Raw genomic sequence first — 14,726 nt, 5'->3', positions numbered from 1 at the left:
TAGGGCTAACATTTGGCCAAGCAGTGTGATTTCATACTTTGTATCATTAACTCATCACAACAGTAGAAGTTGGTCCTTGTTTGTGTTTTACTTTTATTTATTTGAGAGAGAGAGAGAGAGAGAGAGAGAGAGAGAGAGAGAGAGATTTGCTTCCTACTTATTTATGCATTCATTGGTTGATTCTTATATGTGCCCTAACTGGGGATTGAACCTGAAACCTTGGTTTATAGGAATGACATTCTAACCAACTGAGTTACCCAGACAGAGCTGGTCAGTATTCTTTTAATTTTATAAAAGAGGGAAGTGCAGCCTTGGCCAGTTCTCTCAGTGGTTAGACCATGGGCCCTGAAGATTGAAAGGTCATGGGTTCAATTCTGGTTCAATTCCCTGTCAAGAGCATGTACCTGGGTTGCAGACTTAATCCCCAGACCAGTCGGGACACATGTGGGAGGCAACCAATTACTGTGTCTCTCTCACATCTCTCTCTCTCTCTCTTTCTCTCTCTCTCTGTCTCTCCCTCCCTCCCTCCCTCCCTCCATTCAATTCTCTCTAAAAAGCAATGGGAAAGATATCCTCGGGTGAAAATTAACAACAACAACAAAAAAGAAAAAAGAAGAAAGAAAGAAAGAAAGAAAGAAAGAAAGAAAGAAAGAAAGAAAGAAAGAAAGAAAGAAAGAAAAGAAAAGAAAGCAAGCAAAAGAGGGAAGTGTAATCTAGAACAGTAAAGAAAATTGTCCAAGTCATCAAGCTGATAAGCATTGGAACTAATTTTTATATGACTGCAGAAACCTTGCTATCTAACATGGGCAAAGAAATCATTACAGCAAGAAAACAATGCTTTTCCAAAGACCAAATATTGATCTTGCTCTTAAAAGGCAGTCAAAAAAGAATCCATTGTATTCTTACACAATGGTCTTGTTCTTACTTTTAACAAGACTTGTTCTTAAAAGGAGAGAGCCATGGTCACTTGGACTTAACCACTGTGTTCCATTGATCACTGAAGTCTTAGCATGATTCTCAACATTTACTTACTAGTGGGAGATTTACAGATGGGCAAATGGTTTATTTACTACCTAGCTTATATTTTTTTGCCAACTTGGTTTGCTTTTTTATTCTTATTTTTAATTTTTTTTCCTTTTTATTGATTTTTTAGAGAGAGAAGAAGTGAAAAGGAGAGATAGAAACACCGATGACAGAGAACATCGATTGGTGGACTCCTGCATGCCCCCCACTGGGGATTAGGCCCACAACCTGAGCATGTGTCCTGACCTGGAATACAACCAGCGACCTCTTGGTGGTGCATGGGTTGATGTCCAACCACTGTGCCACCAGTTGTACATCTTGGGTTGCTTTTTTTTTTTTTTTTTTTTTTTAATATCCTCACCCCAAGGACATTTTTGCATGTATCTTCAGATAGAGCAGGAGGGAGAGAGGGAAGAAGAGACAGAGAGACACATCAATGTGAGAGAGACACATGGAGTGGCTGCTACCCAAACGACCCCAACCAGGGCCTGGGACAAACTACAACCAAGGTACCTGCCCTTAGCGGGAACCAAACCGATCTGCAGGCTGATGCTCTAACCGCTGTGCCAAACTGTCCAGGGCTGCTTTTATTGACTATTCTTCCCTGCTACATACAGCAGGGCCTGAAATAAATTAGGGCTATAATTATATTAATAAAAATGGAAAATAGAACATATTACCTTCTTCAGGTATTAAACCCCCCTTTTCAGAGTGTATTGTGGAATGGGCTAGAAAATTTTGATAAGATTAATACTTTTGCAGGATGGTATTGCTTTTAAAAACCTATCTGCAGTATTTCTTTTGGCTTGATGTATCCTTTCCTCCTAGAAAAATTTCAACTTTACATATAGGTATATAATTTTTGCTAATTCAGTGCAACTGTGTTCCACACTAGTCTCAAGTTCTCCTCATTAATGCTGAGTGAGATGATGTGTCTTAATAATCTCTAACTGTGTTAACTTCTCCCAGGTGCAATCTTGTGTTTCACAAGTCTAATACATTTAATGCATACACTTACTGGAGCTGTTTTGATCACATCTAAAATTTTTCATTTGTTAAAAGACTCAATTCCCAAATTTACTGTTCATTTTTTTAGTCTGTTTTTCAAAGTGTCAAGATAAACACCTTTATTCCACTAGGTAGCATTCCCATTCCTTCCATATTTCCTCTCTTAATAGCTATAGTTCTAGGTTGGAGGAGCAGAAAGGGTGAACTTGGTAAAGCATATCTTTTCCAAATGCTTTCAAAACTGCTGAAAAGTTCATGGGGTTGGGTTGGGGAGTGACTTATTCAGCCAGCTAAAGAGCTAGTCTTTAAAATATTTCCTAGTATTTTTCAACCAGGAGAATCTGTTCAGAGAAGACTAGTGTCTTACCTATGTAGGTCTTGAGGCAATGGAGAGCTTTAATAACAATACAAACTTTTATTGTTCATTAGTACACTTAAATTAACATATTACAAAAACATTTGGCTCTGTCTCCACTCACAATTGTTATATAAAGTAGCCCTTTTTACATTATGCAAATTATCAGTAAAACAATGTAAGAGGAAATTTTTTAAAGAAAACAGTTTTTCATGTTCTTATAAGAGTTATTTACATAGAAACAATTATTTTGTTAATTCTTAGACTTCTTATTCATTAAGGTATATATTGCTAAGGCTTTCTTCTAAGCACACTTTGTTAAGTTGGTGTTACTGTTAGTCAATAAATTAATTAGTTAATTAATTTAGATTTCTCACTGATTCCACCTGGTCTTCCCTCCTCTCCAACCCCCCCCCCCCCCCTTTATTTAATTGTAGGAGATATATGAACATAAGTCTGGAACTACCTTCAAATCATAGAATTGTGAAAAGTTATAATAAGTAATTAGTTTAAAAAGAAGAGGAAGGCTCCTGTGGCATGAAGGTTTGTAAAGAACTTCATGAAGTCATCACCACACCCACCTTCTGACAAGACCTTCTCATCTAGTAAAAGTGGGCTCTTAATGGAACTAATGAAGAGCTCCCAGTTCTTTCACCTTCCGGTGGCTCAGAAGCTCTTTGAGGGAGTGGTATAAAAATCTTTAGAGCTCTCCCACCGCCTAAAGAGGCTGCACAACCTATACACACGTTTTGTGTTATAAATAAATAGTTGACCTAAAAAGAGAGAGATGCTTCATTAGACATAAATGTTCTGTTTCTGCTTCTTGCTTTCTCTTAGTTGCTGTAAGGCATCAATAATGACAATACAGAAGTCGATTACACAGTGTCGGGTAAATGGTGCTCCATAAACTCTAATAACACAAACAAATATCTCCCACGCGGCTCTGGAGAAATCGCGCAGGATGTTTTGAACAGGTGCTTTGTAGCCACATCAAGAGTGCACAGCATCACAGTAAGTTGGAAATGGAAAGTTGAGTGTAAAATAACAGTAGGGAAATAAAGTATCCTGGAAGGCGTTCCTATACTTGAAAAATCAACTGCCTGTGAACTGAGTTCTTCCGACCATTAACAAAATTGAAGGGAAAATAAAATTATTCGCGGATGTTTTCAACGGGTCAGTGGGAAGGCAGCAAAGCAAAGATCCAACACTTTCCACAAAGGGGACAAAAGGAGAGGCATTTTTCTGCGCTTTCTGCCTGCGGGCAATCGGGGTTTGGGCGAGACGGAGAGTAGAGACTGGAAGCGGGTGTCAAGTCCGTGGGGAGGAGAGAGGAAGAGGCGGAGGTCGAGTCCGGAAAGCGGTGACTTCGCAGCGCACCTGCGGGGCCCTGGCTTCTCGGTGAGGGTGCGGCCCAGAACTACGAAGCGGGACGGGAGCGTGGGTCCGAGGGGTGCCCAACAGCCGGGGACAGAACCCCTCGCCGACCAGGCCCGGCCGTCTCGGACCCTGGCATTCACCCCGGAACCCTGGCAGCCCCTCCCCGGGGGCTCTGGCTTTCGGTCCGCGTGCTGGGTTCCTCTCCCGCTGACCGCGCGTGGTCAAGTGCAGGGACCCCTCCTGCATTCTCCTTCAGGGCCGGGGCTTCTCGGGTTGCTTTTATTCTCCCCTCCTCCCTCGCTGCCCGCCCCCAGGTGGTCCCCGGTCCCGGGAGCAAGGCGGTGGCGGGGAAGCGCGGTCCCGCGCTTCTCCCGGCGGCGCCGAGTTGGTGCAGCGAGTTGCCTGGACAGTTGTAAACTATTGGCCAGTGAACGGCCCGCTCGCTCCCACACCCTCACCAGGCGCTCCTCCTCCCCATTTACGCCGGTATTTTTTATTTTAGGGTTTTTTTTTTTTTTTTTTTTGAGTCTTTAGATAAATTCGCTATCCATCATCTATTCAGATGAAAATGACCCGATAGTTTTCATACTTTTGTTTTTTATTGCTGACTGCATAAAATGCCGTAAGGAGTTGGAGAAGGGGGGAGGAAAGTGTGTGTGTGTGTGTGTGTGTGTGTGTGTGTGTGTGTGAGAGAGAGAGAGAGAGAGAGAGAGAGAGAGAGAGAGAGAGAGAGAGAGAGACTGGCTAAGGGGGAGGGCAGGGGCTTCTCTCTCTTGGAGGACAGACAGAATGATACATACTGTCATTAACAGTTTTGACCCACCCAGACCCCACCCTTCGGTTGCATCCATCACACAGTCATTACAAAGGGGCAGCGCTGTCACACAGCTTGCCCTGCTCCTGGGGCTCTCGGGCTGGCTTAATGAGGTGCACCCAGCCGGGGCTATTGTGCAGCGCGAATGAGGCAGGAGCGAGAACGCAACGATCTTAGCAGCTGCTCGCAGCAGCCCTGCAGCCGCAGCCGAGCCCAGACCTCAAGTGGACGGATGCCTCTGGAAGTGTTTTCCTGAACGAACCCATCAGGCAGAGGAAGACTGTGGCAGGGCTAGTGAACTTACACGGGGCAGTCCACTCCTGCAGTTGAGCTGGCTGGAGGCAAGTGCAGTCACTCGGGTAATCGTGGGGGCGCTGGGGGCGGGGGATGATGGTGGTGGTGGTTTTAAGCCTGTCCTCAGTCAAAAGGCGGCTTGGATCAATTTCCCCTCCAACCACTCAACTCTCCCCTTTACCTTTTGTTTTGTTAGCTTGGCTATTTCCACCCCACCCCCTCCCTGGTACAGTCTGAACCGTTGCGTCTGGCTCCGCGGTTAGTGCATTTTAATGTAATTCTGATTGGTGAATGTTCTTTCCTTTTTGTTGTGATTATTAGAGATACCTTAGTCCTGCCTTCCCAGTTCTGGCCCTGCACAAGCAGTTTGAAAAATTAAGTGTAAAAAGCATGACAAAGCAGTATGAGGTTGCCGTGGTAAGTGAACTTTTAAACCAAAAATTACCATTTCTTCTCATATGCCTGCCTGTGGGTGGTTTGAAGGGGAACCAGCACACACAAAGAGCTGGGAGGAGGGGGCGGAGAAGCAAATAAACAAAAACAGTAGTTCTGATTTTGTTCGTGTCGTTACTGTAGACAGAAGTCAAGTTCTGTATTTATCTGTTTGGTACTCTTGTAATGGTAATCAGCTTGATGCATTTAAAGTGGGTGAGAGTTGGCTCTCTTCAGGGTCGAGGTGCAAGGGAGCGAGGTTATTGTGTGGTTTCAAAGGACCGTGCTCTGACTTCCTGAACTCAGCACAGTAGCAGGGTCATTCCTGATAAACCCTTAAGGAGAAAGGGAAGAATGGGATCACCCTAAGTCACTACAACTATCTCTATGCCCTCACCTGCACTTTTAGACCCCTGTCTTCCTCACACTTCCTCAGGTAGCAACGTTAGAAGCCATCATTCTTAGACAAATTTTACATGCTAAATCATGAGCATTTAATATATTTGCAAAGTTGTGGTCTTTAAAGGTTTGATGCTGGAGAAAATACCTGGTTACATCCCTCCTTCCCATTTCTCTCCTCTCCTCTTTCATGTCTGCTTTTTACATTAAAGTGTACAAATTCATTTTAAGGTCTTTTCTCAACTGCCTCTCCTCCCTTTCATTTGTTTTTAAATGGGAGGTACATTCCAGGGAACAGTTTCTGAGTTTTGCCCCTTTATCTCATTTACTTTCTGAGAATAGATATCTAACTTCATATTTGTGGTAAAGTTTACAATTCCAAGTTCAGTAAAGGGCTCAACCTTTCCAATGGAAAATTCTAAATTGTTTGGCCAGCTCTGCACTTAAACAAAACAAAACAAAACAAAACAAAACAAAAAAACAGTGCTCAGTAGTCTTAATTTTTTCTGTTTGTGAATCTAATTGCCTTTTAACTTTTTAAGGGCTGTTGCCATGGAGATGATTGGGATGCCCTATATTGGGAGGGATCTGCCCATTCTCTGATAGGCAAGGCCATCTAAGTTTTCTCATTTGAAGAATGAGGTGGAAACAAAAAAGACCCTCCTGAAAGGAATTGGTTTCATGTTTTGTTGAAACCATTCTTGACTTTCATTTGTATGTGTGCAAATATAATGGCAGGTGCTTACATTTCTCAAAATCTATTCTGAAATAAAGATTTTGTGAATTATTTGAACTTCCTCTGATCATAAGAATCACAGAAAATAACCCTTCAAACTGATTAATAGTAATAAATATTAAAGTACTTTATTGGGCATCTACTTAAATAACATTTTAATAACTAACTTATTTTTTTTCTATTCCACATGAAGTTACTGTAATTTACCAGCATCCAACACAGGAAAATGACACTTTGTGCAGTTGGCTTTCAAAGTCATCACTATTGCTTTTAGTCTTACTATTTACATTCACCATCCTTAAAACAGTTTTTAGTTTGAGAACTTAAACAAAATGACTAATTAAACTACTAATCTGTTGGTACAAGAGGAATCAATTCAGCAAAACTTTTAAAAAGAATCTCAGAATTATTTAAATTAGAATATAGTATTTTATATATATTTTAGTAGTAAGAATTTCAGTTGGAAAGTTTGCTTTTCTTACGTATGGATATTAAAGTAGTCAACTAACAATGTTTTTAACTATATAATTTATTTTGAATCATCCTACTCAACTGTCATAACTAATTTAAATCTATAACCTGTATATATAAAAATTAGATTACTTTGATACTTTAATTGAGAAAAGAACCCTTTGGTGTTATTTTATCACACTCATCTTCTCAAACAAGCCCTCAACTTTACTGTAGCTCACCTGCAGGTTAAAAATGCTGTTTCAGTTCAAGACATTTATAAAAATTATTTAAAATAAGTTGGATAATTGAAAGTTGTCTTCTAAATGACAATGAATAATACTTCATATGTTTAATATTCTAAAAGTACTTAGACTGATGTTGTATATTTCTGATACTTTCCCTCACTAATACCATGATCCTGTGGCAATTTTAGGTTTGCTAAATATTCTCAATATGGAAATTTTGTTATATCAGAATGTAATAATCCATTTCTTTCTTCAGTGTTCTAATTATATGCTGTTGGCACATTAGAAATAGAGTGGTCATGTTCTGATATTTTCCCTAAACCTCAGTCCATTAGAATACATTTTACAAATAACAGAAAGTTTATAATGTTTACATGAATGAAATTCTGAGTGTTTTCAACTAAGCAATACTCTCATAGAAATATTCATTGCTTCCCATAACACTGATTCACTTTAAGTGAATAGATATCTACGTAAAGGAGAAAAATGGATGAGATCTAGGGAGTGGGGTGGGTGGTAGTCAGGATCTTCTAATGTGGATTTTACCACTTACATTGCAGGTTTTACCCCTTATACCATATCTAGAACATGAAATATGCCTGAAGCAAAAAAGTAAAACAGTAATGGTTGAAGTGATACTATGCTTTGAAAAATCAAAAATAACCTTCATTTGTTATTTCTAATCAGTATTAAAATTACTAGGTATCTTATATCAGATACACAATCTAAAGCAGCTAAGAAGTTACCTTTAATAGTTAACATTTGTTGTCTGCCTGCCATGAACCCAACCATATATACAAGTGCTTTCCTCAATAAAACATTTTTGAAGAAAAATTTTACCAAAATATTCCTAACTGTATCCCCAAATTGGGTTTGGATACTTTAGGTGGGTTTGACTGGTTGTTTCTCTTTTGGTGCAATCATTATGAAGAATGTATTGCCTTCCCCATCCTATCCCCTCCTCCAAAATAACAAAATCAGAGGAAGAGTCAGTCAGTAATAATGACAATAGTATTTTCAAATAAGTACCAAAAATGATACTTAATAACAGGAAAACCTAACTGGAAACCCTATTTGCCTTAAAAAGAGATTTAAAATCAAACAAGCAGTGTGTTTTTTTTTTTTCTTTCATTTTATCAACTTACATGGAATTTAGTTTTTATTTTAAAGACTTTAAAAATTCAATTATAATAACATTTGCTAAAGTAATGAAGTGTTATATGATTTTATAGGTAGCAATTCATTCAATACTTTTTTTTTTTTTTTGCTATATATTTATTTTCTAAGTTAGGGTTTATCTTGATATACTTATAATCAATTAACTTCTACCCTAAATTATTCAGTGATTAGGGGCCCTCCATTTTTAAATTGCCTTCATTTAGTGAACTAAAGAGACATAAAGATAGAGAGTAACATAGAAAATAAAAAAGTTTCAGATGGGGCCCTTTTAAATAATAAAACTGCTTCCTTTTTAAATAATAAAATGGATAGACTCTCAAACATGGGAGGGGGGGAGACTATCTTCCTTTAAAAAGCCCTAATTTTGCTCTTTTTTATTTATACAATTTTTAAACCTGAGAGATTGGGACATAGATATTGCATCTGCTCAGGTTTGTTTATTAACTCGGATCTGCAAAAATGGAGATGTAAAGATTTTATCAAGATAATCCATTCACATCCCCCTAAGTACCAATAAGAAAATGCTTAAAGACCATTTCCATTCAACAGAAAACTGCTCAATTTTTCTCTTTCAGCTAAGAAGCGAAAGCACTCAGAATACATCTATCTGCTATCTGCACTTCATGCAATAAATGGGTTCCTGAGTTGTTTTGTGTAAGCCTTTTTTTTTAATTGGGTTACTTTTTTAAAAAAAATGCAGAGAGCTCACATACTAAAAGAACATTTGAATTAATGCTCCTGTTAAGTGAAGAACTTTTAAAAAATTGATTCATCCATTTTGTAAGTTTCAGATTTTTATAAATGAAATCATCCAGATCTATTGTGTTTAAACCCCATTACTATGAAAGTGTCAATAGCCTTTTTTTTTTTTTTTTAAGTCTGGGGATTTTGGACCTTTAAGAACCATGTTATAAAGAAAAGAATTGTAAGCCTTGAGCATTTCAACCCCACAATATTCTAGCAGTCAGTCACATAACTCCACTTTGACCTTGGAGCTCATGCCTTGAAAGACCCTTGGATTTTTACCCCCAGAACCTAATTCTACTTACTTGCCTCAATTTAATATGAGTTCCATGTTATGGACTTTCAAAGCCTGTCAGAGCATGAAGGGTTTCACACAGGAAAGGGCAGAATAACAAGCTAGACACCACCACACCTGACAGACATTGACAAATCCGAGAAGGTGGTGTTAATGGTTTTAATTAAAATGTATATGGCTAATGGAACCTGAGGCCATTACCATTAAGAACTGAGAGCTCAGTTTTTTTTAAATGTTTCCAATAAAAATAATTAAGCACGAGACACATGATAAATATTTAATAAATCTTTAAAAATTACCACTATCCTTTATGAAGGATAATGAAAATGAAGAATGCTATAGAAACCTAGACTTTTGAATTTCTAATTTCTTTATTTACCACCATGGAATTTTATATTATGGCAGAGATGGTATTTAATATATTTTGATTCTTATCATAGACATCATAACATTTTGATGTATCTTGGAATACAAATTAATGATGTAGGCTCCAGGCTAGGCATGGTGCTAAGAGCCTGAAAATACCCACCCCCAGCCCCGGAAAGTTGGCTTTGCTGTCAAGCAATGCACAGGCTGTAGGAGGCAGACATGTCAACAAATGGTTCTAACGCAGTGAGATAATTGCTATCAGAGGCATGTATGTACAAAGTGCTTTTAGGAACACAGAGGAAGCTATCACCCATGTGCCTGCAGCCGGCTTTAGTGTGAGCATTCAGAAAGTGCTTCTCTGTGGAGGTGAAGTTTAGCATACTGACTTTTTTTTTTTTTTTCATTTTCAAGAAGTGTAATAGTGAACCTTCAAATACTATAAAGAAAGGTGAAGTATATATTTTTTCTAGTTTTTACATATTGATATGTACTTATGATGGAGAGTGAGTTTTCTGTATAGGATGCTGAATTTTTCAAGATTCATTAGTGCAATTTCTCAGATACACTGTCTTTGACAAATGTGCACAGCCAGGAAAGCCTTTAATAGTATTGATTATGTTAGTGTTTTGTTGCTAGTAGCATAATGGATAAAGCAAAGGCTCCATTTTTATTCTATGCTCTACCAAAAAAAAAAAAAAAAAAGTATCATGCAAACCGTGAAAGGCACAGAAAAGCAAAAGTAATTAAATAACATAAATGATGAGATAGATTGCCTATGATCTGGGCTTGAATTAGAATGGGAGATATAAGGAAGAGTTTATTTGAGAGAAAATGACAGGAAAGTATTTTAAAATAGGGGCAAGAGTTCTGTTTCATAACAATAGGATATCAACTTAAGTAATTTCACTTTCCTTTGTATTGTTTCAAATTTACAGTGGAGGAGGAAAGTACTATTCATCTGAAATTTTACTTATTTATGATTAAGTTTCATCATTGATCAGATTGAAACCACCCTATTTTCTTTCTTAAACTCCCAAATGCATGAAAAATCTCTACTTCAGAGTGATTAGTACTTCATGTGAATATCATTATGCATTTTGTTCTCTGATATCTTAACAATACAGTTTAGCCCATTCCCGCTGGGATTCTCTCCTGGCAACAGTTTTTTTCTTTCCTTGTGTTCATTTTTAGGAAAATCCTCTCAGCATTGTTATATGTATTATTTTATCGGAAGGAAGCATGTAAAATACTCTTGAACTCATTTTACTTGTGAGTTTGAATAGCATTCAGATTAGAATGATTTCCCCAGGATTTTATAGGCTGGCCCAATCCAGCTGTATATTTTATATGCTAATGTAAATTCTATTTTTGTTCCCCATGGGGGTTTAAGTGATTATAATTGTTGCTCTTCAAAAGCCAAACAGATGATGATTGCTGCTTCAGGAGTATACCAAAAGAAACTGGCTTTCATTAAACCTGCTCATCCACTTCATAATTATCTCCATTTTATCTAGCTAAGAAGCAGGAAAAAATGGCAAGTACAGTTCATTGAAGCCAGTTCAGTTATTTAAACATCGCTTTATTGAACTAGCAGGAGGTGTTAAAGTAGAGGGAATGTTTTCATTCTAACACTGATATGTAGCCAGTGGCCCAACTCAAGAGTTAGTTGAGCATCAAATGCCAGAGGCCACAGGGAATGGGAGGAGTGATATTTTGGAGCATTCAGAGCAGAGTCCTCTAGTGGATACAATAAGCAGTACTACCATGGCAGCTATTCTGTAATATATATTTTTCACTTGTTCTTCGTCCTGTAAATTCAAAAAGGAATTAGCTATTTAGTATCCACTAAGAGACTCAGAAATTAAAAGGAAAATTTTCTATATAATGTAAAAAAAAAAAAAAAGGTTGGTTGGGGGGTGTGGCAGGATATTGATCAATTCTAAAAAAGTATGAAATCCTGAAACTGACTAACATCAAAAGTCCTTCGAGGAATCCTGATGATCATGTGAGCCTTGTGATGGGGCCATGGGTCAGGAGCACATTCTTAGGGGGGTTGGTTTTTGTTGACTGAAAGACTAGCTCCATTCAGGTGACACAGGAGCGCTGAGTTATCTGTTCCTGAGTCCTATGGTAGGGGTGGAAGGGTGGCCTTGGGATTGGGTTGCACTGGAACATGGTTCTGACCGCATACATTGCCAGGTTTCCTCCTGATGGCACAACGAGGGACGCTGAACTTCACCAAGGAATAGAAGAGTACCTGAGCCAACAGCTGCTCCACTTCCAGCTGTGAGAAAGCAATTCTCTGCTGGTTAAACGGAAAATTCTGCAAGGGCTCTCTTTTCTAGAATTTCAAAGAGCCATGCATTAGAAACCGATTGTCTAAGACTAGACTTATACACACATTACATTTATAAACAAACAAAGCAAATCTACAGATTTTCATGATCCATGATAGTTCAGCAAGTTTTAGGTAATTTCATTTTTTTGAAGTTTTAATGCAGAGTTGTTATCTTACAACTTGAGGTTGAAACTTTTGGGGAATCATATTGAAAAAGAAAAAAAAAATAGTTTACTTAATATGAAAAGGAAATAGGTTCCTGAAAAGCTTTTGGATAATTTACTAGAAAGTTGTGTACATTAAAAAATAATTACTTTCCTCTCGATTCCTACGCCACAGTAACTTCTTTTCCAGTTCTCATATGTGTAATTTTATTTTGGCTTCACATTAATCCCCTGAAGTAAGAAAATTAAATACTACCATTTCATCTTCTATATAAAAACATAAAGGTTCACAAACAGTTTTAAAACTAGAATCTGGGCCTACCAACTCCTTGATCAACATCTTGATCTATCAATAGCTTGCCAGTACATGATGTGAAATTATATCTAGGCTACACAGTCGTTTCTACACCCCAAAGGGTAGAATATTCCCAGAAAATAAGTACTTCCCCAGTGGGCTCTCAGGTAATCAGTGTAATTTGCATTCTTAGATTCAGGGAAAGAGTATTATTAATGTCCTGCTCTCTAAAAACTCTCTAAATTAAAGTCTGGTTGTGTGGCATACCCTAAATGTGTTTTAGAATTTGGTAAGACTGACCCACTCAAAGTCAAGCCCAGTCATGTGACTGCCAGACTTCTACAACGGGGGATGATATGAAGGAGTATAGTGGTTTCATTTAATATTTAAAAGTCGCTCCCAGGGAAAATGCCATCATTTTTATTAAACAATTATGGTGAGTAACTTGTAGGGTCGTCACGTCAGGCCAAACTATATATGTATGTGTTTTTCTGATAGTGCTTCATTTAACTTTGTGATATTCCTTGATCCCTATTACTGAAGAGACTATTTACTTATCTTGAAATAGGCAATTAGAAATGAACCAACTCAATAGGAAAATATAATAAAAAAAATTGATTTGGTAGTATTGGTTTATCTGCCTATGTTTATGAAATAGAAGTAAAAGCTATAAGATACAGCAAACACTGAAATACATCCATGCCACTGGGTGACTCTGTAAGTTCCCAGGGTCATCTCACATGTATCTTCTTTTATTATAATAACAGGAAATTGTGGAAAAGCATGCTCACTCTGTGACCTCATAGACAAATTAATGTAAATAAAATCTTTTAAAAGTCTCCCAGTTAAAGCTCTTTCAGCTTAAAACAAAAAGTACAAATTTTGCAATTATTCCAATTAATCTGCTCAACAGAGAGCCAAACCAAAATAGTTCAAGCCAGAGTTTACTTTAATTCCTTGTTAGCTGAGCGATTGGGAAATCTGCTGTTTTTGTTTTTGTTTTTGTTTTTCTTTTGCTTTAAGTCAGTGGTTCATCAGAATCAACCATGGACATCTAAACACGTATGCTTAAACCTCACCTCAGAATTGCTAAGTAATCTCCCGGGGTAGAGACCGGGCATCTGTACTTTAAGAGAAAACACCCCCACAGATAAGTTGTAGCACTGATGCACAGATGTGTGTGAAAACTGCTGGGCTTTCATCTCACCAGTTCTTCCATTCACTGAAGATTCACTCTGTGCCAGGCATTCTCCTAAGCACTTGACAAATATTTTTTCACTTTGTGCTCACAATGTCTCTAAAAAGTGGCTGTTAGTTTTATACTCATTTACCAATGAGAAAGGGGAGGCTTGGAGAGGCCAGGAAACATGCCTAACGTCAAATATACCGAGGATGTGGGAGAGACAGAACCAGGATTTAGGTCTGCTTGAATACTTGGCCCACTACAACCCTGAACTTGAAAAGGCCTTTTTAAAATACAAAGGGAAAATGTATGGTTTTATTTTATAGCTGTAATTTCTAACCCAGAAGCTTCCATTTTGCTGCTTTGATTGCCCTAGGATTAGCTGGTGTGTACAAGGATTGTTTCATTTTATGGCCTTAAAAAAAGCCACTATATTCCTGTGAAAGGACAGATGGCCTAATAGGTAAAAGATACTTTAAAATTATAGGTTAAATATATTGCTTTCTTTGCAGAAAGGTCACAGATAACTTTCTACCTTAATTCCTAATTCAAAACCTCAGGAGCTGCCATAAACTACCTTTTAATTTCACGGCTAAAAAATATTCAGCAATGAGACAATGTTAGAAGAGCATGCTTTTCTTTCCGGGCCAATTTCTTATTAAGAAATATTTATAATTATATAAAACATTGCTCATAAATGCAGTTTCCAGTGTGGAATGTTCGATTTGAGGATTTGTTCTTTCTGATTTAGGGCTGACACCATTATTTAGAATAGTGATGACTCATGTCTAGGACTGAAATCTGTTTTTCATGGGTTTATACATTTTTCCCCTTGAATTGCACCAAAAATGGTTTTTTAATTGGCTTTAACTCATGCCCAATAAATTGGACGAAAATTGATTGCCGCAGTCATGTTTGGTTTAAAATTATTCAAGACTGCGCCATGAGTCAAACGAGTGCATGAGCGAGGGCAGCAGCACTTTATGTCCTTTGTTTATGACAAATAACTTTTTTTGAAAATAA

At 37.8% G+C, this 14,726-nt stretch overlaps 1 protein-coding gene across 7 annotated transcripts in view; it reads left to right on the top strand.

Annotated features, from left to right (window-relative positions):
* Positions 1–4,617: 4,617 nt before the first annotated feature.
* ELAVL2 (ELAV like RNA binding protein 2) overlaps positions 4,618–14,726 on the top strand; it is a 159,285-nt gene continuing 149,176 nt past the window's right edge. For all 7 annotated transcript variants that reach the window (XM_036260471.1, XM_036260470.1, XM_036260469.1 and 4 more), the window contains exons 1-2: positions 4,618–4,918; positions 5,193–5,288. In XM_036260471.1, the coding sequence (XP_036116364.1) occupies positions 5,262–5,288 (27 nt within the window). In that variant the 5' untranslated portion in view covers positions 4,618–4,918; positions 5,193–5,261. The remainder of the gene's footprint in view (positions 4,919–5,192; positions 5,289–14,726) is intronic.

The sequence above is a fragment of the Molossus molossus genome, unplaced genomic scaffold (assembly GCF_014108415.1).
Source record: "Molossus molossus isolate mMolMol1 unplaced genomic scaffold, mMolMol1.p scaffold_m16_p_14, whole genome shotgun sequence".
Taxonomy (NCBI): Eukaryota; Metazoa; Chordata; class Mammalia; order Chiroptera; family Molossidae; genus Molossus; species Molossus molossus.
Note: the sequence above shows the minus strand (reverse complement) of the source record. Positions and strands in the feature narration are given on the sequence as shown.